This window comes from Trichomycterus rosablanca, chromosome 2, assembly GCF_030014385.1.
Source record: "Trichomycterus rosablanca isolate fTriRos1 chromosome 2, fTriRos1.hap1, whole genome shotgun sequence".
NCBI lineage: Eukaryota > Metazoa > Chordata > Actinopteri > Siluriformes > Trichomycteridae > Trichomycterus > Trichomycterus rosablanca.
In genome coordinates this window covers 40817510-40844184 of record NC_085989.1, presented here as the reverse complement: position 1 = coordinate 40844184, position 26675 = coordinate 40817510, and the positions used below count along the sequence as shown (strand labels likewise).

Sequence of the window (26675 nt, the reverse complement as noted above, 5' to 3'; positions counted from 1 at the left end):
CGTTCATCTAAACGCTACATCTAATCTCACCATTACAACCTACAGAAAGTTCCAGAAACCAGCTTCTTCATTCAAACGAATACAGCTGTAGTGCACATGCCTGCCACGCACAGCGACCCCTACCAACCAGGAGTACTCAGACGTACATTTACAAAGAAATGCAGTACAGTTTAATTCAAAAGTTTAAACGCACCTGTACGAGACACAAAAAGGTTTGTGGACACAGGTCCTTAATATAAAGTTCCCTTTTCAGCCACACCTATTACTAGCAGATGTACAAACCTAGTTGTTTAAAAATATCCCACTATAATATCCAGTTCAGCTGGTTTTGCAGGACCAAAAGTTAGCCCTCAAGCTAAGAAGTCTTTCTATATTCAAATGAAATCCAAGACTAGGTTTAATCAATGTTTGTAAAACCAAGTCAAAATATGCTAGTCTAATGGATTGGTGTGAGATAAGACAATATACTGGAATATTAGTATTATTATTTATTAGGATATAAATGTCATGTTTTACACTATGGTTACATTTATGACAGAACAGGTAGTTACTGGTTACACAAGATTCATCAGTTCACAAGTTTAATGTCAAACACAGTAACACCCTGGACGGGGTGCCAGTCCATCGCATAGCACACACATACGCACACCTATTCTCCTATTCAGTGTCTCCAATTCATCTCACCGGCATGTTTTTGGACTGTGACAAAAAATATTTTTTTGCTAGGTATAACTTTTAGTTAAATCTAATTTTGTATGATTTGTGTAAATCCTATTAATTACAATTATTCTCCAGGCCACCCAAAGGGGATGGAGGTCCCTGCTGAGTCTGGTTCCTTTCAAGGTTTCTTCCTTTCAAGGTTTTTTGGTCTGTCGGTCCTGGATTGAGTAAAGTTGCTTTGAAAAAATTTCAACTGTAAAAAGTGCAATACAAATAAAATTGACTTGATTTTGACTTGATGTCTGTGTTCTAATAGTGTTAACCAGTTTTGTCCTACTCCCTGAGTCTCAACTAAAATAAATACAGTATTGCCCCTGTCCCAAGCCTAAGCTAAATACCTGTGATCTCCGATCCCTCAAACAGCTGTGCATCAAGATCGGTCATTCATCAATAGCTGATAAAACCACATGGGCAGGAGATTACTTTGGCAAACCTTCTGCCAAGCACTGCAATACAATATTTCAGATCTTTTTAAGATGTCCAAAGTCCAAGTCCAAAGGGGTCTGTCATGGTGTGGGGCTGTGTCAGTGCCCTTGGCACTGTGATGGCAGCATTCATGCAGAAAAGGACACTAAGATTTTACAGCAACATATGCTGCCTTTAAGATGACATATTTTCCTAGGACATCTATGCATTTCTCAACAACACAATGCAAACCCACATACTGCACACATTACAAAGGCATGGGTATGTGTACTGGACTGGCCTGCCAGAGAGAATGTGTGGAACATTTTGAAAGAAGAAATGAGACAACAACAAACCTTAAGACGTGTTTGCAGAAAAAATGGAACAAAATAACACCTAAAACACTTCATTGCTTTGTATCCTCAGTGCCAAAATGTCTTTTAAGTGTTGTGAGAAGGAATGGCAACATTACAAAGACGTAAATGCTTTACTGTCCCAACTTTTTTGGAATGTGTTGCAGCCCTGAAATGCAGGAATGGATGTTTATTTAAAAAATAAAACAAAGTTGAACAGACAGAACATGAAATATCTTGGATTCATATTGTCTGTAATGAAATAAAAAAACAAGGTTAATGTAAGAAACACTTGTATTTCCATACTGTCCCAACTTTTTCTGATTTGAAATTGTAGAACAGACAAACGAGCTGTATTTGTGACTTATAATTCCAGTGTAATGTAGCACACCCATGTCATCCTGTTTGGACTGCTGAGTTGGAATTATCAGAAAGCTGTGACTGTTTCAAATGCTCTAATGGTACTCCAGGTCTTAATTTCGAAATGAGGTGTGAATGTTCACCGCTGAGCCAGACTGCTGTTTTAAAGGTTGTCCTATGTTTGTTGACAGCTGTACCCCACTCTTAAAATAAACTTTATTACTTCATCTGCTCCTGGGCCAGCATTTATAAATGATTTTAATATATTAGCAAATTGGCTTTAAGGGTGCACTGGTCGATATTTTATTATTCTTATTATTAGAAATAATTGGGAAAACATCTTCACTTTACCATACTTTTTACCACTAACAAATAAAAAATATGACAGATTCCCCTGCTAAATAGTTAGCATCTTATTACACTCTGGTTGGGAAAGAAAAAAAACACAGTCTGTTGTTGTAGTACCTCAGACACCTTTAATGTTAGAACCAATATGATAAACACACTGTGAGCTGTGTTGACAGAATGCCAAGCCAGTGTATTGCAATAGTGTTGGACAAACTAAGGGTGGCAGCAATGTGCCCTTATTCCTCATATCAGATGCTCAACATGCCAGTAGACTTGTAACTGATGAGAAACAGCCTGTTTAATATACCAGCCGAACACCAGACCTCGCACCTGATCCATCTGTGGACCCGCAGGACACTAGGACCATGTAGATCAGGAAGCCCAACTGTCTGTCCTTGCCAAGTCAACGTCCAATGTGACTGCTATTAAGTCATAAAGAACCTGGATGGAGACCAGTTCCAGTTTGGGTTCCATGTCCAGAGAAACCAGGCCCAGAGATACCAGTTCCAGGGCCCAGAGACACCAGTTCCAGTTTGGGTTCCATGTCCAGAGAAACACATGCCCAGCAATACCAGTTCCTGGCCCAGAGACACCAGTTCCGGTTTGGGATCCATGTCCAAAGATACCAGTTCCAGCTTGGGGTTTTTAAAAAAATAGTTTTTAGTTTCAGTGTTCTTTATTCTGGACAATAACACCCAAATAACAGTCATAATCAATATACACCAATTAGCCATAACATTAAAACCACCTCCTTGTTTCTACACTCGCTGTCCATTTTATCCGCTCCACTTACCATATAGAAGCACTTTGTAGTTCTAAGATTACTGACTGTGTTTCTCTACATACTTTGTTAGCCCCCTTTCATGCTGTTCCTCAATGATCAGGACCACCACAGAGCAGGTATTATTTAGGTGGTGGATCATTCTCAGCACTGCACTGACACTGACATGGTGGTGGTGTGTTAGTGTGTGTTGTACTGGTATGAGTGGATCAGACACAGCAGCGCTGCTGGAGTTTTTAAATACCGTGTCCACTCACTGTCCACTCTATTAGACACTCCTACCTAGTTGGTCCACCTTGTAGATGTAAAGTCAGAGACGATTGCTTATCTATTGCTGCTGTTTGAGTTGGTCATCTTTGAGATCTTCATCAATGGTCACAGGACGCTGCCCACAGGGCACTGTTGGATGGACTTGTCCAGCAGTGACAGTGAGGTGTTTAGAAACTCCATCAGTGCAGCTGTGTCTTATCCACTCATACCAGCACAACACACACTAACACACCACCACCATGTCAGTGTCACTGCAGTGCTGAGAATGACCCACCACCCAAAAATACCTGCTCTGTAGTGGTCCTGGGAGAGTCCTGACCATTATAGAACAGCATGAAAGGGGGATAACAAAGCATGCAGAGAAAGATGGACTGTAGTCAGTAAATGTTGAACTACAAAGTGCTTCTTTATGGTAAGTGGAGCTGATAAAATGGACAGTGTAGAAACAAGGAGGTGGTTTTAATGTTATGGCTGATTTGGTGTTAATATAAAACAGACCTCACAGCAGTTTTTAAATTTATTTAGTTGGCATACATGTTTATGATGTGTAGATGCCTTAACCAATGGTCCAACAGTAACTGCTTGTGTGAACTGGGATTCAAGTTTATGACCCCTAAGTTTGTAATACAGACATTTACAGCATAGCTTTCACTCTCCAACCCAGCTATGTTAGTGTCTGAAAGGTATTTGGACTTGATCTATGAATAGCATATCTTGAAAACAGTATGGGTAAGGCAGCATTAGAAAGGGGGGCGATTTAGAAAAGAAGGTCCTGTGCTGCTTTGGTATGTTTCTGGCTAGCATTTAACACTTTGGATATTTAGTTTCAGACAAGATTTAAGAACATCAAGTATTCTGTTTGGTTGTTTTGAAGTCAGCACTGTCACAGGCTCGAATACGAAGAATTGGAGGGTGTATATATAGTATATAGTCCGGGGAGGGCTGTGTTGCTGATAATGTCCTGAGGCTCTCAGGTTTCATGTTCCGAGGTCTTTTTGTGGGACCTGGGGGCACTACAGAGAACTTGACAGTCCCCCAAGTGTTAGGAGGTGTATGAGATTTTCCTTTCACTCTTGGTGTGTTGTGGCTGATTACCATCCAAATACACATCTTAAGTATCAGTTCACTCAGGATTTTCATCCTGGCTAGGCTGGAGGAACAAGAAAGCTGCTCATTGTCACATCTATAGACAAGCAGCTCTGAAACCTTTTTTTTCATAGATAAAAGCAATAGCAAGAAGATACAGCATTTTATTTTCCCTCTCTCTTTTTCTAAAAGGAATCTATTGGGATACACGTTCATATTCAGACTTTCTCTCTTGTGGAGTTCAGGAACTGTGTTTGAGAAGCAGTAATGGATGTTCTGGCTTTAGAGGCGAAGGGAGTAAAGTCTGAGTCAGGTTCTGCACCTGCACCTAAACCCAGATCCAAACAACCCAAAAAACCTAAACGAATTGTTTACTTTGAGGTGGAGATAGTGGACGCCAAGACCAGGGAGAAGCTGTTGCTGCTGGATAAGGTAATGTACGGAGCTGTGTTTAATGTATTACACTGTTTCATTGTAAATTTTGCAGGGAAATATTGTGATAACACATAGATATGACATCTAATATGTGTATCATGGGCATTGTTTGTATGTCTGTGATGCAGACCAACAAGTAACAAGAAGCTAACTGGACTATTACAGTTGTTTAAATGATTAGATGTAAAACATCTCATGAACTTGCCTTGTTATGCATTTACATAGTTACTTACATTCTTGGCATTTAGCAGAGCCTTTTATCCAAAGTGACCTACAAATTGTGACTGAATACAATGAAAGCAATTAAGGGTTAAGGGTCTTGCCTAAGGGCCCAAAAGTGACAACTTTGCAGTGATGGGGCTCAAACCAGCAACATTTTGATCACTTATCCAATACTTTAAGCACTTTACCACTGTCCATTCATTAGGGGAATGTTTCACAGTGGGAAGTCACTGGCACTGCATATACACTGGTGTGTTGCATCAATAATACTGTCTGGCTTCATTTTAAATTATAACTCAATAACAAAATTTACTTTTTTTGTCCACATTATTTTGCTACAGTTATAGCTACAGTTTTTTTTTTAAATCAAAGAAAAATAATTAATTAAAAAGGGTATATATGGGCGCCCAGGTGGCACAGCTGGATATTCCGCTAGCACACCAGCGCCGAGATTCTGAACTCCTCGGTTGGAAACTCGGCGTTGCCACCAGTCGGCTGGGCACCATCTGGCGGGCATAATTGACAGTGCCTGCAGCAGATACTAATTGGCCACTGTATCTGCTAGGTTGGGATGACTGGACTATGTGTGGGTGGGATCTTCATACGCTGTGTAAGGACCCTGATTAGCGGAAGAGACGTCTGTGCAGAATGCAGGGGCGAGAAGAGGAGGGCTGTGCACGTGTCGGAAGAGGCGTGAGCAGCGGCGTGCTCTCCTCGGATGCAATCAGGTATCCCTCAGCAGCGGAAGACAAATTGACTATGCTAAATCAGGAGGAAAATGGGGAGAAAATGCATAAAAAAGGGTATATATACTACACCTTTATGGTTGTCATTTAGATCTTTTAACTTTAATCAGCTGCTTTTTATAGACATCAGCAAACCACTTAACTTGTAGAGTTCAGCCAAATTTGATGGATTTCTGGCACAGTCCACATAGTCTTAAGATGGTGGAGGCCAAGACTTTGGAATAGCACATTCAAATGCTCATTATTTGGTGTTTTGGGCCATTTTCCTTCTGAAATACTCAACTGCATCATTTGTTTTCAATTCAGTCAACTTGTGCACCAGTTCCACTGTAAGCAAAACAATATAAGACCTTAAAACTACAAATAGTTACAATGTCTCACCTTTTCTCTTTCTAACACACCTTAGTGGCCAAGTCTTTGTTTTGTCCCACTACAGAATGCCTGGAGCTTTTTCTCTGTCAAGGGAAACAAAACTGTTTTTTAGGTGATTTTACAGCAGGAGTTTCTTTCTTGCATGGCAACCTCTAAGTTCATGGCCATATAAATACATACACCTTGTGTAAAAGCAGCTTCTACATTATTGCAAATCTGTTTATCTTGTTTCCTAAATTAAAAATATAAATTACATATGACCTTTGAAAAAGATCACTGTACCATGCTGGTTTCATGTAAGAATGATACTAGAACACAGTGCAATACATTAGTGCAAAGTGTTTGTAAACAGTGGTGAACAGAATACCATTATAAAGGAGTCTTGATGAGGTGTGTCATGAGCATCATGTGTCAATACTCAGGTGAGGTAGAGTGCTGTGATCATTCAGCCAAGGGCAGAACATAGAGCTGGGGAAGCTGGGACATGGAGTTTGTTACATTTTTCTTACAGACAGTTCTTTGTAAAGACAATCTTGGAACCTGAAGTTGCTTGAAAATTGCTCAAATTGACAATTCTGAAATGTAAAAATATACAATCCACAGGCGCCCAGGTGGCACAATGGAATATTCCGCTAGCACACCAGTGCTGGGATTCTTAACTTACTGAGAATCTCAGCTCTGCTACCAGTCAGCAGGGCCCGGTCAACCCCATAGTGCCAAAAGACCAGACTAAACAGAGGGTGGGGTTTTCATCGCTGTGTAAGGATCCTGGTTACTAGCCTGTACAGAGGTGGAGGAAGAAGCGGGTCTGTGGTGACTAGCCTCATGCACTAATCCACCGAAGTATGGGCGAATAAGAAGGGGTCAGTCGACTATTAATGCATCAGAGGGAGCGCCTGTCAAGCAAATATACCCTCATTGGACGTGATCAGGGTCTCCAGCAACGGAAGACAAATTGGCTATGCTAAATTGGGAGAAAAAGGGGAAAAAATGCATAAACAAAATAGCAAAAAAAAATTATCCACATGAATTCAAAGTTTTCTGCTTATGGTTTATAAAGTCACCTGTTCTAGTCAATATTTTTTTTGTTTTCATCAAACGCTTTATTTTGTCATTGTTGCGACAGGTCTGGTTTCACCAACACTAGGTGCAAGGCTGGAATACCCTGGATAGGACACAGATCCATAGTATAGGGCTTCAGCCACCCTCCCCCAGACATAGCCAATCATATCTGTGTATACGTCTGGACAGCAGATATAGCTGTCCAGCTATATCTGGACATAATAATATTATTATTATAATAATAATAATAATAAATATTATTATTTATTATTATTATTATTATTATTATAGCACCGTACCTCAGTGGTGGAGGGTTAGCTTTATCTCAAAGAGGATACAACTATACAGCTGCAATTGGAAATATTGACACCTCCGCCCCCCAAAAAAATAAGGATGAACTTTTTCTGCAATTTTTTTGCAGCGCTAGGTTTTCTTTTAAAGTAAGTCTTTTAAATAACTATCATAAGGTAATGGTTTGGGCTTCTTACCAACCTTGGCAAGGGACATTTGATAGACTTATTTTTTATTAGGGTTAGTCAAACTAGTCCTACAAATATTTTTATGGGCATAGAGAAGTTATGCCAATAGTTATTCACACCGAATTGCTGTATGTATATTTTTGACCCAGAATATTTAAAATATATGAAAAAATACACTGATCAGCCATAACATTAAAACCACCTCCTTGTTTCTACACTCACTGTCAATTTTATCAGCTCCACTTACCATATAGAAGCACTTTGTAGTTCTACAATTACTGACTGTAGTCCATCTGTTTCTCTGCATGCTTTGTTACCCCCTTTCATGCTGTTCTTCAATGGTCAGGACTCTCCCAGGACCACTACAGAGTAGGTATTATTTGGGTGGTGGATCATTCTCAGCACTGCAGTGACAATGACATGGTGGTGGTGTGTTAGTGTGTGTTGTGCTGGTATGAGTTGATAAGACACAGCAGCACTGATGGAGTTTTTAAACACCTCACTGTCACTGCTGGACTGACCAACCAAAAATATCCAGCCAACAGCGCCCCGTGGGCAGCGTCCTGTAACCACTGATAAAGGTCTAGAAGATGACCAACTGAAACAGCAGCAATAGATAAGCGATCATCTCTGACTTTACATCTGGAGGACAAACAGGAGTGTCTAATAGAGTGGACAGTGAGTGGACAAGGAATTTAAAAACTCCAGCAGTGCTGCTGTGTCTGATCCACTCATACCAGCACAACACACACTAACACACCACCACCATGTCAGTGTCACTGCAGTGCTGAGAATGATCCACCACCTAAATAATATCTACTCTCTGGTGGTCCTGTGGGGATCCTGACCATTGAAGAACAGGGTGAAAGCAGGCTAATGTAGAGAAACAGATGGACTACAGTTAGTAATAATAGAACTATAAAGTGCTTCTATATTGTAAGTGGAGCTGATAAAATGGACAGTGATTGTAGAAACAAGGAGGTGGTTTTAATGTTATGGCTGATCAGTGTATATGCAAGTATGTGTTTGGATTCATTCAGAAAAAAGAACATTTGTATAAATGATTGAAAGTCTACTAGGTATATGTTTCCTATGTTATATATAAAATGTTTTAATTTTTTCCTCCCTTTATCCTTGTCTTTCTTTCTCAATGTAGGTAGAACCATCTGCTACTATTTTAGACATTAAGTCCATGTTTCACAAATCAAGTAAGTGTTTTAATACTGTCATCAAGCTTGCTAAGCTGCTGTCACTATAATAGCGTAGTGAAAATGTTATGTTCATGATCCCTCCATACCCCAGATCAGCGCTGGTATCCTGCCAGACAGTCCCTGTGCCTGGACCCGAGTGAGTGGATCTTATTTCACACTGATTTATCAGGAGCCGAGTGTGTCAGGGTCAGTGCTGATGATGGCTTATTTTTTTACTCTTTGATATTCTAGAGGGAAAACCCTTGAAGGATGAAGAAGTCCTCCAACAGCTTCCTGTAGGAACCACAGCGACCTTCTACTTTAAGGATCTGGGAGCACAGATAAGCTGGGGAACTGTGAGTGACAAACAGACAAACAGCAGTAAACTTTAATCTAACAGACACAGTCAAGAAAAAAGTACACCACATTCTCAACAAGTGGGGGAGTGCATCTGAATACTTTAACACTACAATAAATTTAAATTTTTACAAGCAGCTGAGAGTTAAGAGCTTACCTCAAGGGTCCAACAATGGCTACCTGGCAGTAGCCGGTCCTGAACAAGTAGCTCAGTGTTTTTATAGAAAAACGTTAAAAATGTCGTTACTGGTGATTACATGTACATTGATTTGTAAAATAGAAAATTATATTAATTCAAAATCAAACCCACACCACAAACATCTGCAAAAAAATTGTATGTATTCAAAAAGTGCCAGTCATTCTAGGACTGCCGCGATTGGTCGACCTAGTTGATGATGTCGACACTAAAAATGCGTCAACGTCAATATTTTAAGTCGATGCATTGTTTTTAAAACTATGCTTATAAATGATTCTTTTCAATTTCTACTATGTTTACATTCATATAACCATTCATATGATTTCCCCTTAGCACTACTTGCTGCGTTGCGTGCATGACATAAGTCGTATTTGGTCCAGTCACTGGTTGCCAGCATTAAGTGCAGTCTTAAAAAATGCCATCTGCAGCAGTCAGAGGCCGATTGTAGAGGGCTTTCAAAGAAAAGCTAAAAGTTTTCCAAGACCCAAATCATCAAAAGTTTGTAAATACTTGAAACAAACTTGGCACTATACAAAAAGGTGGTTTGTACACTGTGCAAAGCTTTGATGGTACCACAGCAGCACTAGCGCGATGTTGCACGTCTATATTGTTTCATTATGCTTCTTAATCATGGAGATCTTGGAATACCGTATTCCTTAGCAAGTTCAGTTAGGGCCCATGAGACGTGGCAAAACTTTTACTTTTATATTGTTTCATTAAGCTTCTTAGTTGCGGAGATCTTGGAATACCGTATTTCTTAGCAGGTTCAGTTAGACCGCTGCGCACTTTGCTGCGTTGGGCTCAAGATTTTTGTGGTTGCCACGGCACTCAAAGCGCAAAAAGCTTCTCATGTGAAACACTTACCACTTTGTTTACATCGCTTAGAATGTGAAGTAAGTTTTGAGTGAATGTGTAGATTAGAATCTGGGCTCATTCTGTCGTTACTGTACGTTGGACTTTATGAGACGTGCCTACCTCTATTTTATTTCTGCTATAAGTTTAAGCACGTTGCTTTGTGTACGGAATGTCATAAACACACGTTGTACTTTGTTTAATATGGAGCACTTGAGAATTTGATAATATGAACATAAACCCTGTTTACATTTAGTTTTGTGCCATATTATTATACCATACAGTTTGTTGTTAAATAAAAGAAGCTTAAATTAGATTCTGAATGACATTTTTTGGAGGAAAATTAATTGTTTAGATAAATCGACAAATCGATAAAATAGTCTGTAGATTAATCGTTAGTGGCAGCCATAAATCATTCTAAAACTGTATTTATAGTATGTATTTTGGGTACAATCCATGTTTTATTAAGATTACAGATCCATAATGAGTGTCTGCACCATAAAAAGTACAGTTAAGTAATATTTATCCTTACACTGTGAATGTGGATAAATTGTCGACACTATAACCAGGAAACATCTACCTTCAAATAACCTTCTAAAAGTGCCACATACATTCACTTGAATAGCAATTCACTGCCCTCAGCTCCATTTTCTCTCACCTCCCTGGAACCCTGTTTTCCAGTACAGATAATCTCCCTGACCTAGTTTCCACACCAGATGTTAATCCCTAACCCTCATGTTCTCTTTCAGCACATTGCACCTCTACCGCAGGCTCCTAACTCCTTTCTGGCAACCTTGCCTATTTTTCACTGACATTGCCAGTGCTGCTTTAAAATAAAACCTGTAAGCCTATAACTGACTGACTGAGTTACCAAAATCAAAATTGGGGGTGTTGCTGAGTGCAGCTTAAAAATAATAGTCTTGCAAGGCCAAAAGGAACTCTCTAAACAAGATATGACTTCTGAGACAAAATATTTATAAACCTGGCTATTAAAAGTGTTAAAATAGAATGCAGCCACTTGTCAAGAATTTAAAAAATTCAAGGTCACAATATTAAGCTTCATCAATGATATAATGAAAATGAATACGCTAGCTTTAAGTAATATGAACTAAAATAAACCAATAATAAGAAGCAATTGGCTATTTAGCACAATGAGGCATCATTCAGAATTATGTTATACAACTTTTTCATACTCTCTATTTCTAGGTGTTCCTTGCTGAATGCGTCGGGCCACTCATCATCTATCTGATGTTTTACTTCAGGTTGCCCTTTATTTATGCCCCTAAGTATGACTTCACAACCAGCAAGCACTGGGTCGTTCAGTAAGTATCCACTGTGAGTCTATTCGATCACTGTGTGTTCTTCTGCTCTGTAGATACAGTTTAGATGCAGTTTAAATGTTTACATACACTTGTATCTCATGGCAGTCTTAATCCTAATGATTTTTGTGAAGGTTCGTCTTTTATGACTAAATAATTTTAAAAAAACAATGTTTCTTAGGTCACAAAATTAGCTGGGTAAAATATATACACATCAATTTCAAATGGGGCAACTCAAATGAGGCAACTTAAGAACACAGACTTCTTCTTGTTGTTGGAGGGCACTAATTTATGCAGGATTGTGAAGTGTATGTAATCTTTTGACCACAACAGTAGATATAAAATCAAAGTCAGTTAATTACTGATACTGTTAGATCTTCAGAGATATTGGGTGAGCTGCCTTGCTGTCTTACTGCCTACATAGGCAGTTGTCTAAGTAGAGATGATTCAAATGCACTACTTAGACAGCGATTACATCAGGTTTCGCTTACTAAGCTAACACAGTTAGCATCATGCCATTCAAACCAATGGGACGGGGTGGCACAACGTGCTAACAGGCCAATTAACATCTTCCTCCGTGTACCGAAAAATTGTTAAATTCGCTGACAAGCCTGATTTTGCAAATATATGACGGCATATTTTTTATTTTTCTGTGAGAAAAGTTGTGCCGCACTGAATGCTGAGATTGCTTTCACCATTAAGGCAGCATCGGATGCTCCCTCGTTATTCTGTCAAATTAGCGTTCAGATTTAAGGTGACTTACTAGACAGCATTTTAATAGAATAGAATAGAATAGAATCTTTATTGTCACTATACACAGGTACAATGAAATTTTGAATGGCATCTTTTCAATAGAGTAGCAGCAGTAGAGAAAAGACAGTAGTAGTTATCACAAAAAATTATTTACACTAAAAAATAAGATAAAAATAAAAATCTTTGCGCTTTAAGGTATCTAATATTTCGAGCAGCCTCCTTCTCCGGAGCGTGTGTAGGATGACGTAAAAGTGATAGCTCAGTGGTTAAGATACTGGACTAGTAAACAGAAGGTTGCTGGTTCAAGCCCCGCCACCACCAAGTTGCCACTGTTGGGACCCTGAGCAAGGCCCTTAACCCTCAATTGCTCATTGTGTAAGTCGCTTTGGATAAAAGTGTCTGCTAACTGCTGAAAATGTAAAATGTAAATGTAAAATGCTGTCTATGTAGAGAGCTCACTAGGTTTTCGAACACACCCATTATGAATGAATTTATATAAATAGCATTTTCTCAAAAATGTTTTGGTAACATCTCTGTTGTTCTTCCTAGTATAGCGGGTTTGTGTCACACCTTTCATTATGCAAAGCGGATCCTGGAAACTTTGTTTGTGCATCGGTTTTGCCACGGCACCATGCCACTGCGCAACATTTTTAAGGTGATGAAGCATCTGATTATCCATTTAAATTTGTCACTTTAAAGCACATCAAAGAAGGCATTGGGGGTTTTAGTTAGTTTTTGTGGTTGTTTCAGATGTGAGTGACATTCTTACAATTTGTGAGCTTACAATCAAATCTGTTGAATAAAATAATTGTGTGTAAAAGTCACCGTGATTGCTTTAGGCTTTGTAAACAAAACAAAATTCCCAACCAGACAGCAGTGGCAAGCAGAATTTAAACAATCAGCAAAGATTGATTGGAGCAAATGCATTTTGCCAGTCAATCATGTTTAAATGCTTGTAGGTTTGGGTAGCTTTTGAGGAAACACAGAACACAGGTTGAACCTGATTGGTTGCTCAGTTTCTGTGAGATGTGAGCTTTTGTTAAAAGGTTAGCTCTCTTATACAGGACTGGCTTGTCCTTTAAGAATATTTAAATAATTAAATTCCTTTTAAATCCAAATTAAATCATAAAGGAAAATGGAAATGAAGGAGTAAAATGTGTTGCTTTTAAATATTTATTTTATATATATATCTGCTGAGTAGGGTGGCTCGGTGGCTCGGTGGCTCAGTGGGTAGCACTGTCAACTCACAGCAAGAAGGTCCTGGGTTCGATCCCCAGGCGGGGTGGTCCGGATCCTTTCTGTGTGGAGTTTGCATGTTCTCCCCATGTTTTCATGGGTTTCCTCCGTGAGCTCCGGTTTCCTCCCACAGTCCAAAGACATGCAGCCAGGTTAATTGGAGACACTGAATTGCCCTACAGGTGAATGGGTGTGTGTCCTGCGATGGACTGGCGCCCGGTCCAGGGTGTTACTGTGTGCCTTGCGCCCATTGAAAAGCTGGAATAGACTCCAGCACCAACAACCCTAATTGGATAAGCGGTTAAGAAAGAGAGTGAGTGAGCTGCTGAGTAACATTTTATGCCATATACATTTCTGAAGGAAGGAGTTCATGAAAGCATTTTATGTTTTGCATACATACGTCTAAACTAAAAACTGCCCTAAAACTTGCAAACCATTACAAATAAGTTTTGAGTAAACACATTTTTAGTTTTATAATGGAAAGAAGTTGAAATTTCTGATCATTGCAATTATTTCTTATTATGGACTTGTTTTAAATGACGTGACAAGGTTATATTTTACTACCATGTAAACGATTTATAATAAAACCTTTTCTCTTTTAGAACTGTTCATACTACTGGTGCTTTGCGGCATGGATGGCCTACTACATAAATCATCCACTTTACACACCGCCATGTAAGTAACAGACATCACAAAGACTTTTCATTCTGCTACACTTTTTATTCAGCTTGAATTTCCATAAAAACTAAACTGAGTATGTGTGTCTGATTACAGACTATGGTGAGCAACAAGTAAATACGGCGCTTGGAATATTTCTGGTGAGCATTGCTTGGTGTTCAAAGTTCATTATCTTGTTCATTGTTTTTTTTTCTTATTAGACTGAACATATTCTTTTCCTTTATGTGTTTGTTTTGTCACTAGTTCTGCCAGCTGGGAAACTTCTCCATCCACATTGCTCTGCGTAATCTCAAACCTCCCGGTAAGATCCTAAATGCTAAGACTTACCAACACACCAAGTTAAACCAAGTCAAAGTTGGTTAAACACCACCAAAGTGTCATAATCTCACTGTGTTTTGTATATAAGGTTCTAAGATCAAGAAGTTCCCGTATCCAACCCTCTGGAACCCTTTTACATGGATCTTTACAGTTGTCTCATGCCCAAATTACACATATGAGGTAAGGGGATTGTTTTGTATTAAAGCTATGAGATTAATGTAGCTAAAATGTAAAAGCTTACACTTGAGGCAAAAAACTACTACTTTTGCAACTGTTCTTCTTTGTGTGATGAAATCATATAGATGTACTTCTGTCAACTCCCCAAAACTGTAATGAATTTAAGTAATTGTACATTTTCTAAAACATGTCAAAACATACATACAGCAGATCATTTGGTAGTATAGAAAGTTTTATAATGGCATTCAAAGCTGTGTTATGGCCCCCTATTGACTATGACTATACACTAATCAGTCAGGATGGTCAGGACCCCCACAGGACGACTACAGGGCAGGTATTATTTAGGTGGTGGATCATTCTCAGCACTGCAGTGACACTGACATGGTGGTGGTGTGTTAGTGTGTGTTGTGCTGGTATGAGTGGACACAGCAGCGCTGCTGGAGTTTTTAAACACCTCACTGTCCCTGCTGGACTGAGAATAGTCCACCATCCAAAAATATATCCAGCCAACAGCGCCCCGTGGGCAGCGTCCTGTGACCACTGATGAAGATCTCAAAGATGACCAACTCAAACAGCAGCAATAGATGAGCGATTGTCTCTGACTTTACGTCGACAAGGTGGACCAACTGGGTAGGAGTGTCTAATAGAGTGGACAGTGAGTGGACACGGTATTTAAAAACTCCAGCAGTGCTGCTGTGTCTGATCCACTTATACCAGCACAACACACACTAACACACAACCACCATGTCAGTGTCACTGCAGTGCTGAGAATGATCCACCACCTAAATAATACCTGCTCTGTGGTGGTCCTGGGAGAGTCCTGACCATTGAAGAACAGCATGAAAGGGGGCTAATAAAGCATGCAGAGAAACAGGTGGACTACAGTCAGTGAGTCAATGGACAGTGAGTGTAGAAACAAGGAGATGGTTTTAATGTTATGGCTGATCGGTGTATAAGTATAGTGATTTCTATGTGTCCACAGATGCTAAAATAGTGACAGTGTTTACAGTAAGGTGAACTTTACCTTGCCATAGGCTTAAAGACTGCCAGGAACAAAAGAAGTTTGATGCTCAAATGGATAAAAAACAGAAGCTGTTTTTTTTTCCTGCACTAAATCACTTTAATTGTGATTTAAACCTAACAGTGTTGTAAAGCTTGCATAACTTTAGGCAATGGGACAATGTTCCAGCAGCTTCTTATTCTCATGTTTATTAATACATGCAAACAAATTTTGACTCTAATAAGTGATTTCGGACAGTAATTTTGACTCCCTTCTTGTGAAAACTTCCCCAGTTATTTCTGAAGTGCCATGATGTCCAGCCAGAGCGTCCATAGTTGTTAAGTGATGTTATCATTGCAACTAACACATCTGTCACATCTGTCAGTCTTTATCAAGTCATCAAGTCTTTTGTAGTAACAAAGAGGTTTTCTTCATTGACCTGATGAGACTGTTGAGGCCTCTGGATGAAATGTTGGGCTTTCTCCCCAAGCCAGGCAGGTTTGCTCCAGCGTCATACGTTTGGAACTTCAGGACAACACCCCCTAGTGGTGACTCTAAGAATGTTCAAGGTCTTTATGTGGAGTGAAATGATCTCCTCTGTCAGCTTTTGTAACAGCGCCTTAGTTTTCACCATGGTTGCAACACACCTTGAACACTCGTGTTTATAGAACACATCACAGCTGAAGCACATTAAAGGTCATTATTGTTTCCCAATGGTTAAACCATGTTGTTACCCAACTTTAGGTCACAGTCTTGCAATAGGTTTTAAAATTAGCAATATTATATAAGGGTTGAATAATTGTGACATGGCAGTAGTGACAAAATATTCTGCTACTCTAAAATACTACATCATTCATTTTATTTGCTGTTTTATTCCACTGATAAAAGAGTTCAATTAAAGCAAAATCTAGCTCTGCAGGACAGTTTAGAGTAATACATTTCTTAATTTCCTTCATTTCTTTCTCCAAATTGCAAATCTGATTTCTTATAATTGAATAGTACACCACCAAATACATGATCTAAATGCTGTATGCATATTTCTGTCTTATCTTTAAAAAAAAATAATTAACTAAAAATAAAAATGTAGCATATACACCGATCAGCCATAATATTAAAACCACCTCCTTGTTTCTACAATAACTGTCCATTTTATCAGCTCCACTTACCATATAGAAGCACTTTGTAGTTCTACAATTTTCTGACTGTAGTCCATCTGTTTTTCTACATACTTTTTCAACCTGCGTTCACCCTGTACTTTAACGGTCAGAACCCCCACAGGACCACCACAGAGCAGGTATTATTTACATTTACATTTACATTTTCGGCATTTAGCAGACGCTTTTATCCAAAAAGACTTACAATTATGACTGAACACATTTTTTTTTTTTTGAGCAATTGAGGGTTAAGGGCCTTGCTCAGGGACCCAACAGTGGCAACTTGGTGGTGGCAGGGCTTGAACTGGCAACCTTCTGTTTACTAGTCCAGTACCTTAACCACTGAGCTATCACTGGCCCTATTTAGGTGGTGGATCATTCTCAGCACTGCAGTGACACTGACATGGTGGTGGTGTGTTAGTGTGTGTTGTGCTGGTATGAGTGGATCAGACACAGCAGCGCTGCTGGAGTTTTTAAATACCATGTCCACTCACTGTCCCCTCTATTAGACACGCCTACCTAGTTGGTCCACCTTGTAGATATAAAGGCAAGGCAAGGCAAGTTTATTTGTATAGCACCTTTCATACACAGTGGCAATTCAAAGTGCTTTACATAAGGAAAAAAAAATTTATTAAAAGCATTAAAACATTCCTGAGATCTAAAACCTCAGAAAGACTTCTTGCAAACATTTAGTTACAATTAAGACAACATGAAATTCAAACAAGAGAGATAAAAAAAATTAAGGACATGAAAAATTTAAAGAAAATATTGTAAAGTATAACCTACAATTTAGGGAATATGAAATTAAAACAAGAGAGATAAAAAATTAAGAACATGAAAACTAAAAGAAAATATAGTAAAATATACACTACAATTTAGAAGAGCATGAAAAACTAAAAGAAATATGGTAAAATGAGGGTAATAGCAAAAATTTCAACCTCAATCATAGGCACAAGAAAAAAGAAATGTTTTTAACCTGGATTTAAAGATTTCTACATTTAAGGAACATCTAATATCTCCTGGCAGTCTGTTCCAGTTATATGCAGCCCAACAGCTAAATGCTGCTTCACCATGTTTAGTTTGGACTCTGGGCTCAACTAGCTGACCTGAGTCCATGGATCTAAGAGATCTACTGGGTTTATATTCTCTAAACATTTCTGAGATGTATTCTGGGCCTAACCCATTCCGTGATTTATAGACCAGTAGCAGCACTTTAAATTCTATTCTGTAACTAACCGGAAGCCAGTGTAGAGATTTTAGAACTGGAGTGATGTGCTCAGTTCTCTTCGTCTTAGTTAAAACTCTAGCAGCAGCGTTCTGAATGAGCTGTAACTGTTTAATGGTCTTTTTGGGAAGTCCAGTTAAGAGACCATTACAATAGTCCACCCTACTGGAGATAAAAGCATGGATCAGCTTCTCTAGGTCTTGTTGGCACACTAGACCCTTGATTTTGACTATATTTCTAAGATGGTAGAAGGCTGTTTTGGTGATGGTTTTTATATGGCTGGTGAATGTGAGATCTGAGTCTATTAGAACACCAAGATTTCGGACTTGGTCTTTGGTTTTTAGAGCCCGGGAACTGAGGTGTTCACTGACACTGGTCCTCTTTTCTTTGCTGCCAAACACAACAATCTCTGTTTTGTCCTTATTTAACTGTAAAAAATTCTGGCTCATCCAGTTATTGATGTCCTCCAGACACTGACACAGTGAATCTATTGGGCTGTAATCATCTGGTGAGAGAGCCAGATATATCTGTGTGTCATCTGCATAACTATGGTAATCAATGTTGTTAGCCTGTAGCATTTGGCCTAATGGCAGCATATAAAGATTGAACAGAAGAGGTCCGAGAACTGATCCCTGGGGGATTCCACATGTCATAGCCACCCTGTCAGATTCACAGCTGCCAATAGTGACGAAGTAACTCCGGTCTTCTAAATAAGACCTGAACCAATTAAGGACTGTTCCGGAAAGTCCAACCCAGTTTTCCAACCTGTCCAGCAATATTCTATGATCTACAGTGTCAAAGGCAGCACTAAGATCCAGTAAAACCAGAACTGATATTTTACCCGAGTCAGTATTCAGCCGTAGATCATTTAACACTTTTATGAGAGCCGTTTCAGTGCTGTGGTGAGCTCGAAAGCCTGACTGAAATTTGTCAAAATAACCACTGGAATTCAAAAAACTGCTGACTTGATTGTAAACAACTTTCTCAATGATCTTAGCTATGAAAGGAAGATTTGAGACCGGCTTGTAGTTGTTTAACACAGACGCATCCAGGGTTCTCTTTTTTAGGAGTGGCTTAATGGCAGCTGTTTTCAGTGAGTTTGGGAAAACACCTGATTCTAGTGAGCCATTAACTATTTGTTGCAAATCAGTTTTTACAGAGTTAAAAATAGTTTTAAAAAATTCAGATGGCAGCATGTCGAGACAACATGTCGATGATTTAAGATGCTGAACTGTTTTCTCCAGTGTTTTTTGGTCTATTGTATTAAATTGTGACATAATAGTCATGTTATTTCTAGGTGTCTGTAGGGGCGGCATGGTTTCATCGTTTGACTGAGTGGCGTTGATGGTCAGTCTAATAGTTTTGATTTTTTCACAGAAGAAATGAGCAAATTCATTACATTTCTCTGTGGACAGAAGTTCTGGTGTGATCCGTTTTGGAGGATTTGTAAGCTTGTCAACCACGTTGAATAGAGTGCGGGTGTTGATGTTCCTGTTAATGATCTTAGAGAAGTGCAGCTGTCTAGCCCTGCATAACTCAGAGTTAAAACTACAAAGGCTTTGCTTATAGAGATCATAGTGGATTTGAAGTTTAGTTTTCCTCCACTTACGTTCAGCTCTCCTGCATTCTCTTTTCAGAGCTATTACCATCATTGTGTTACGCCATGGTGCTTTCTGTTTGCTCAACGTTTTCATGACTTTTACCGGGGCAACCACATCCATGACAGTCAATATTTTCACGTTAAAGTTATCCAGGAGTTCATCAACTGACTCTGCAATTAAAGTTGGTGATATACAGTGTATCACAAAAGTGAGTACACCCCTCACATTTCTGCAGATATTTAAGTATATCTTTTCATGGGACAACACTGACAAAATGACACTTTGACACAATGAAAAGTAGTCTGTGTGCAGCTTATATAACAGTGTAAATTTATTCTTCCCTTAAAATAACTCAATATACAGCCATTAATGTCTAAACCACCGGCAACAAAAGTGAGTACACCCCAAAGAGACTACACCCCTAAATGTCCAAATTGAGCACTGCTTGTCATTTTCCCTCCAAAATGTCATGTGACTCGTTAGTGTTACTAGGTCTCAGGTGTGCATAGGGAGCAGGTGTGTTCAATTTAGTAGTACAGCTCTCACACTCTCATACTGGTCACTGAAAGTTCCAACATGGCACCTCATGGCAAAGAACTCTCTGAGGATCTTAAAAGACGAATTGTTGCGCTACATGAAGATGGCCAAGGCTACAAGAAGATTGCCAACACCCTGAAACTGAGCTGCAGCACAGTGGCCAAGATCATCCAGCGTTTTAAAAGAGCAGGGTCCACTCAGAACAGACCTCGCGTTGGTCGTCCAAAGAAGCTGAGTGCACGTGCTCAGCGTCACATCCAACTGCTGTCTTTGAAAGATAGGCGCAGGAGTGCTGTCAGCATTGCTGCAGAGATTGAAAAGGTGGGGGGTCAGCCTGTCAGTGCTCAGGCCATACGCCGCACACTACATCAAATTGGTCTGCATGGCTGTCACCCCAGAAGGAAGCCTCTTCTGAAGTCTCTACACAAGAAAGCCCGCAAACAGTTTGCTAAAGACATGTCAACAAAGGACATGGATTACTGGAACCATGTCCTATGGTCTGATGAGACCAAGATTAATTTGTTTGGTTCAGATGGTCTCAAGCATGTGTGGCGGCAATCAGGTGAGGAGTACAAAGATAAGTGTGTCATGCCTACAGTCAAGCATGGTGGTGGGAATGCCATGGTCTGGGGCTGCATGAGTGCAGCAGGTGTTGGGGAGTTACATTTCATTGAGGGACACATGAACTCCAATATGTACTGTGAAATACTGAAGCAGAGCATGATCCCCCTCCCTCCGGAAACTGGGTCGCAGGGCAGTGTTCCAGCATGATAATGACCCCAAACACACCTCTAAGACAACCACTGCTTTATTGAAGAGGCTGAGGGTAAAGGTGATGGACTGGCCAAGCATGTCTCCAGACCTAAACCCAATAGAACATCTTTGGGGCATCCTCAAGCGGAAGGTGGAGGAGCGCAAAGTCTCGAATATCCGCCAGCTCCGTGATGTCATCATGGAGGAGTGGAAAAGCATTCCAGTGGCAACCTGTAAAGCTCTGGTAAACTCCATGCCCAGGAGAGTTAAGGCAGTTCTGGGAAATAATGGTGGCCACACAAAATATTGACACTCCAGGAACTTTCACTAAGGGGTGTACTCACTTTTGTTGCCGGTGGTTTAGACATTAATGGCTGTATATTGAGTTATTTTGAGGGAAGAATAAATTTACACTGTTATATAAGCTGCACACAGACTACTTTTCATTGTGTCAAAGTGTCAGTGTTCATTGTGTTTTGTCAGTGTTGTCCCATGAAAAGATATACTTAAATATCTGCAGAAATGTGAGGGGTGTACTCACTTTTGTGATACACTGTAGCTATGGCCTCCATAAACTGAGAACTAGTACTTTCATTTATGTACCTTTTCTTAACAGAAACAGAGCTAGTTTGAGCATCTGGAGTGATCAGCATTTCAAAGAAGACACAAAAATGATCAGAGAGGGCCAAGTCCTTGACCATAACAGAAGAAATGTTAAGACCTTTAGAAATAACTAGATCCAGAGTGTGCCCTCGAGTATGTGTAGGCCCTTTCACATCTTGCAATAGACCAAATGTGTCAAAAAGTCCAAAAAGTTATTTGGTGTTATTGTCCTTGTTATTATCTAAGTGGATGTTAAAATCCCCAGTTATGATGAAGAAGCTGTACTCAGTGGAGATAACTGACAGTAGTTCAGTAAATTCATCTATAAAATGTGCAGAGTATCTTCGAGGTTTATAAATGGTTAAAAATAAAATTTTGGGAGTACCCTTCAAAATAAAACAGAGGTATTCAAAAGACATAAAATTGCCAAGTACAGTCTCTTTGCACTGGAATACATCTTTAAATAAGGCAGCTACTCCTCCACCTTTCCTACCACTTCGACACACATTCATAGAACTGAAGTTTGCTAGTGCTGTTTCATTAAGAACAGTAGCACTGCTGCTTTCTGCTAACCATGTTTCAGTTAGAAACAGAAAATCTAAACTGTAGGATAGAATTATGTCATTCACTAAAAATGATTTGTTGGCTAGAGATCTAATATTAAGCAGAGCTAGCTTTAAAGGAACCACAGGAGCCCCTGGGGCAGCCCGAGGTTGTCGTGGTACAGGTAAGAGGTTAGACTGGTTGACTTGATATGCTGAATGCGTTCTATTCTTTCTATTTCTAATCAACACAGGAATAGAAAAAATTTCAGGCATACTGGGTCCAAGCTTACTCTCCAAACTGTTGTCAGTATCATATCTGCTATAGCAAGGACCCTGAACACATCACAACGAGTTATCATTGTTTTGTATTCTGAAGCCGCTATCAGTAGCACTCGCTGAACATTCTGAACTCTGTACAGCCAGAGTAGATGAAGTACAAGGCTGCTGCTGACGGTGCTGAAGTGGCCTCAGAGCACGGGGGGGAAGGGGGGGAAGGGGAAGGGGTGCCCTGGGCTTTTTGGGTGAAACCTGTGGACTGGCTGAGATGGAGTGTGAGAATTTAGTCCCAACACACACCAGCTTATCCATTTTCTCTGTGAAATCCATATGTGGAGGCGATGTTGTTGAGAGAGAGAAGTTGGAGGATGACTGTGATGTCTCTGCTGTTGACTGCTGTGTCACTGCCTGATGATGAAGGTCATAATAGCTTTCGTCAAGAGTCAGAAACTCAGCCTGAGCCGTGTTCTCCAGTGATGGGGATTGTATGTTTGATGGTCCTTCATGGTTGAAGGCAGGTGAGGGAGGTTGAGGATGCACGTATTGTGTCGAGTCAGTCCAAGAAGCAGATGGGTGGCGAAGAGCAAAATGGAGGTTGTCCTTTAGTGCCTTCACTCCAGTCTTGCTTAGGTGGGTGCCATCTGGGTAAAAAAATTCTCTGCGCCCCCAGAATAGATTAAAATTGTCAATATAACCCATACCTTTCAAACTGCAGGTTCTGCTTAGCCACGTGTTGAGGTTGAGTAGCCGTGAAAATATATTAGATCCTCGGGCTGGGAGAGGCCCACTGATGAACTTCAGCCTCGTGTTTTTGCTAGCCCGCTTTGAGACCCCTTTTATAGTCAGCTTCTCTGGTTTTGATTCGTTACCATTACCACTGGGGGTAACCTCGATCAGATTTCTGAGCGGTTCAAAACTATTCAGCAAAGGGATCGGTTTTTGTTGCGACCCTGCTATTTTCCCACTGGGTGCAATTGTGCTAGCTTTTGGAATAGTTTTAGCTTTCCGAGCCCATGATGAACAGTCTGGCATGGAAGACATTAAGACAGCCACCTGCTGCTTTTGTGGTTTTGGATTTGCTCCAAGTTTGTGCCACCGACTTATTCTCTCACATGGTTCGTTTCTGTTCCCCTGTTTTGATTGAATTCTGTCAAGCTTCGGGAAGTCTGTTAAGCTCTCTAGCCTTAGTTTAGCTGGTTGTTCTGTGTTAGATTTTGACTCAACCTCGAGTGATCTGGAACCATTTCTCCTATCCGTTCCAGGTAGGATTGTGAGCATTTTTGTCTCCAGCACAGCGATTTTCCGTAGGAGTCTGTAGCAGTTGGAGCAGCACGAAGAACCCGCTGTAGTGATAGGAGCCATGGTAGTCCTGATAACTGTGCCCGAGTTTAGTCTGACGGCTAGTGGAAAACTCCGTTAACTAAATGTCTAGTTTAATGTATTTCTGTAATTCTGTGCCTTTCCAGCCGATCTATTGTCGGTGTCTACTGATTGAGCTCTATATTTTAGAAATAAAAGATAAAAAATAACTAAAATAACTAAAAACTAAAAGCAAGCGGAGAGCAGACAGAAAGCGTGCAGCCAGAGCGAGCGTCAAGGACGAGCGTTCGCTCATCTATTGCTGCTGTTTGAGTTGGTCATCTTCTAGACCTTTATCAGTGGTCACAGGACGCTGCCCACGGGGTGCTGTTGACTGGATATTTTTGGTTGGTGGACTATTTTCAGTCCAGCAGTGACAGAGAGGTGTTTAAAAACTCCATCAGCGCTGCTGTGTCTGATCCACTCATACCAGCACAACACACACTAACACACCACCACCATGTCAGTGTTACTGCAGTGCTGAGAATGATCCACCACCCAAATAATACCTACTCTGTAGTGGTCCTGTGGGGGTCCTGACCATTGAAGAACAGCATGAAAGGGGGGTAACTAAGCATGCAGAGTAACAGATGGACTACAGTCAGTAATTGTAGAGCTACAAAGTGCTTCTATATGGTAAGTGGAGCTGATAAAATGGACAGTGAGTGTAGAAACAATGAGGTGGTTTTAATGTTAAGGCTGATCGGTGTAATCTCAATACTGCTGACACACAAGCTTTATGGGTGTAGGCAAACTTTTGAATTATACTGTACAGAGAAAACAGCTGACAAAACCAAAGTTTCATAAATGTCACCACACAGACTATGTGGATGCAAGCCAGCACAAACTGGTAAAGAAAGCTAAAGCAAAATTAAGCTAGGAGAGTTTTAACTGAGGGCGGCACGGTGGCTCAGTGGGTAGCACTGTCGCCTCAAAGCAAGAAGGTCCTGGGTTCGATCCCCAGACGGGCAGTCTGGGTCCTTTCTTTGCGGACTTTGCATGTTCTCCCTGTGTCTGTGTGGGTTTCCTCCCACAGTCCAAAAACATGCAGTCAAGTTAGTTAGAGACACTGAATTGCCGTGTGTGCGTGCGTGCGTGCAATGGACTGGTGCCCCGTCCAGGGTGTTACTGTGTGCCTTGCGCCCATTGAAAAGCTGGGATAGGCTCCACCCCCTTCACGACCCTAATTGCATAAGCGGTTAAGACAGTGAGTGAGTGAGTTTTAACTGTTTGCCACCAAATTCCAAACGTAATATATTACCCTCTGCTGCCCTCTGTTGGTCAACACAATCTCTTCAGGACTAGAGTTTGACACCCTGGCATTAAGGTGAATGAGAGTGTACCATGTTGTGTTTACCCCTTTTAGGTGGGCTCCTGGCTGGGCTTCACCGTGATGACGCAGTGTGTTCCTGTTGCCTTCTTCACCGTCATTGGTTTTGTGCAGATGACTGTGTGGGCCAGAGGCAAACATCGCAGCTACCTGAAGGAATTCAAAGAGTACCCGACCCTGCGCTCACCTATCCTGCCATTCATCCTGTAGCCTAACAAACATACAAACACAAGCATATAAAGCAAAAAAAATACTCTGCGGAGCCTGTATGTATTAAATTGATTGGTTGTCTGATTATAAAAAAAAAAAAGTGGAATATTTTGTAAAATGCAATAAAAAAGAATCCATGATTTGCTAATTCTCTTGGACCTTCATTTCCAGTCATTGAAACCACCTCCTTGTTTCTACACTCGCTGTCCATTTTATCAGCTCCACTTACCGTATATAAGCACTTTGTAGATCTACAATTACTGACTGTAGTCCATCTGTTTCTCTGCATTTCTCTCATGCTTTGTTAGCCCTCTTTCATGCTGTTCTTCAATGGGCAGGACTCTCCCAGGACCACTACAGAGCAGGTATTATTTAGGTGGTGGATCATTCTCAGCACTGCAGTGACACTGACATGGTGGTGGTGCGTTAGTGTGTGTTGTGCTGGTATGAGTGGAAAAGACACAGCAGCGCTTCTGGAGTTTTAATGTATATATACAGTGTATCACAAAAGTGAGTACACCCCTCACATTTCTGCAAATATTTTATTATATCTTTTCATGGGACAACACTATAGAAATAAAACTTGGATATAACTTAGAGTAGTCAGTGTACAGCTTGTATAGCAGTGTAGATTTACTGTCTTCTGAAAATAACTCAACACACAGCCATTAATGTCTAAATGGCTGGCAACATAAGTGAGTACACCCCACAGTGAACATGTCCAAATTGTGCCCAAAGTGTCAATATTTTGTGTGACCACCATTATTATCCAGCACTGCCTTAACCCTCCTGGGCATGGAATTCACCAGAGCTGCACAGGTTGCTACTGGAATCCTCTTCCACTCCTCCATGATGACATCACGGAGCTGGTGGATGTTAGACACCTTGAACTCCTCCACCTTCCACTTGAGGATGCGCCACAGGTGCTCAATTGGGTTTAGTCCATCACCTTTACCTTCAGCTTCCTCAGCAAGGCAGTTGTCATCTTGGAGGTTGTGTTTGGGGTCGTTATCCTGTTGGAAAACTGCCATGAGGCCCAGTTTTCGAAGGGAGGGGATCAGAATGTTTCAGAATGTCACAGTACATGTTGGAATTCATGTTTCCCTCAATGAACTGCAGCTCCCCAGTGCCAGCAACACTCATGCAGCCCAAGACCATGATGCTACCACCACCATGCTTGACTGTAGGCAAGATACAGTTGTCTTGGTACTTCTCACCAGGGCGCCGCCACACATGCTGGACACCATCTGAGCCAAACAAGTTTATCTTGGTCTTGTCAGACCACAGGGCATTCCAGTAATCCATGTTCTTGGACTGCTTGTCTTCAGCAAACTGTTTGCTGGCTTTCTTGTGCGTCAGCTTCCTTC

At 40.5% G+C, this 26675-nt stretch overlaps 1 protein-coding gene across 1 annotated transcript; it reads left to right on the top strand.

Moving 5' to 3' along the window:
* The first annotated feature begins 4590 nt into the window (after nucleotides 1-4590).
* tecra (trans-2,3-enoyl-CoA reductase a) lies at nucleotides 4591-25456 on the top strand. Its single transcript, XM_062990843.1, has 11 exons — nucleotides 4591-4755; nucleotides 8796-8847; nucleotides 8942-8986; nucleotides 9082-9185; nucleotides 11441-11556; nucleotides 12856-12961; nucleotides 14145-14217; nucleotides 14317-14360; nucleotides 14464-14521; nucleotides 14627-14718; nucleotides 25135-25456. Exons 1-11 carry the CDS (start codon nucleotides 4591-4593, stop codon nucleotides 25306-25308), a joined length of 1029 nt encoding a protein of 342 aa, XP_062846913.1. The 3' UTR covers nucleotides 25309-25456.
* The last annotated feature ends 1219 nt before the right edge of the window (nucleotides 25457-26675 follow it).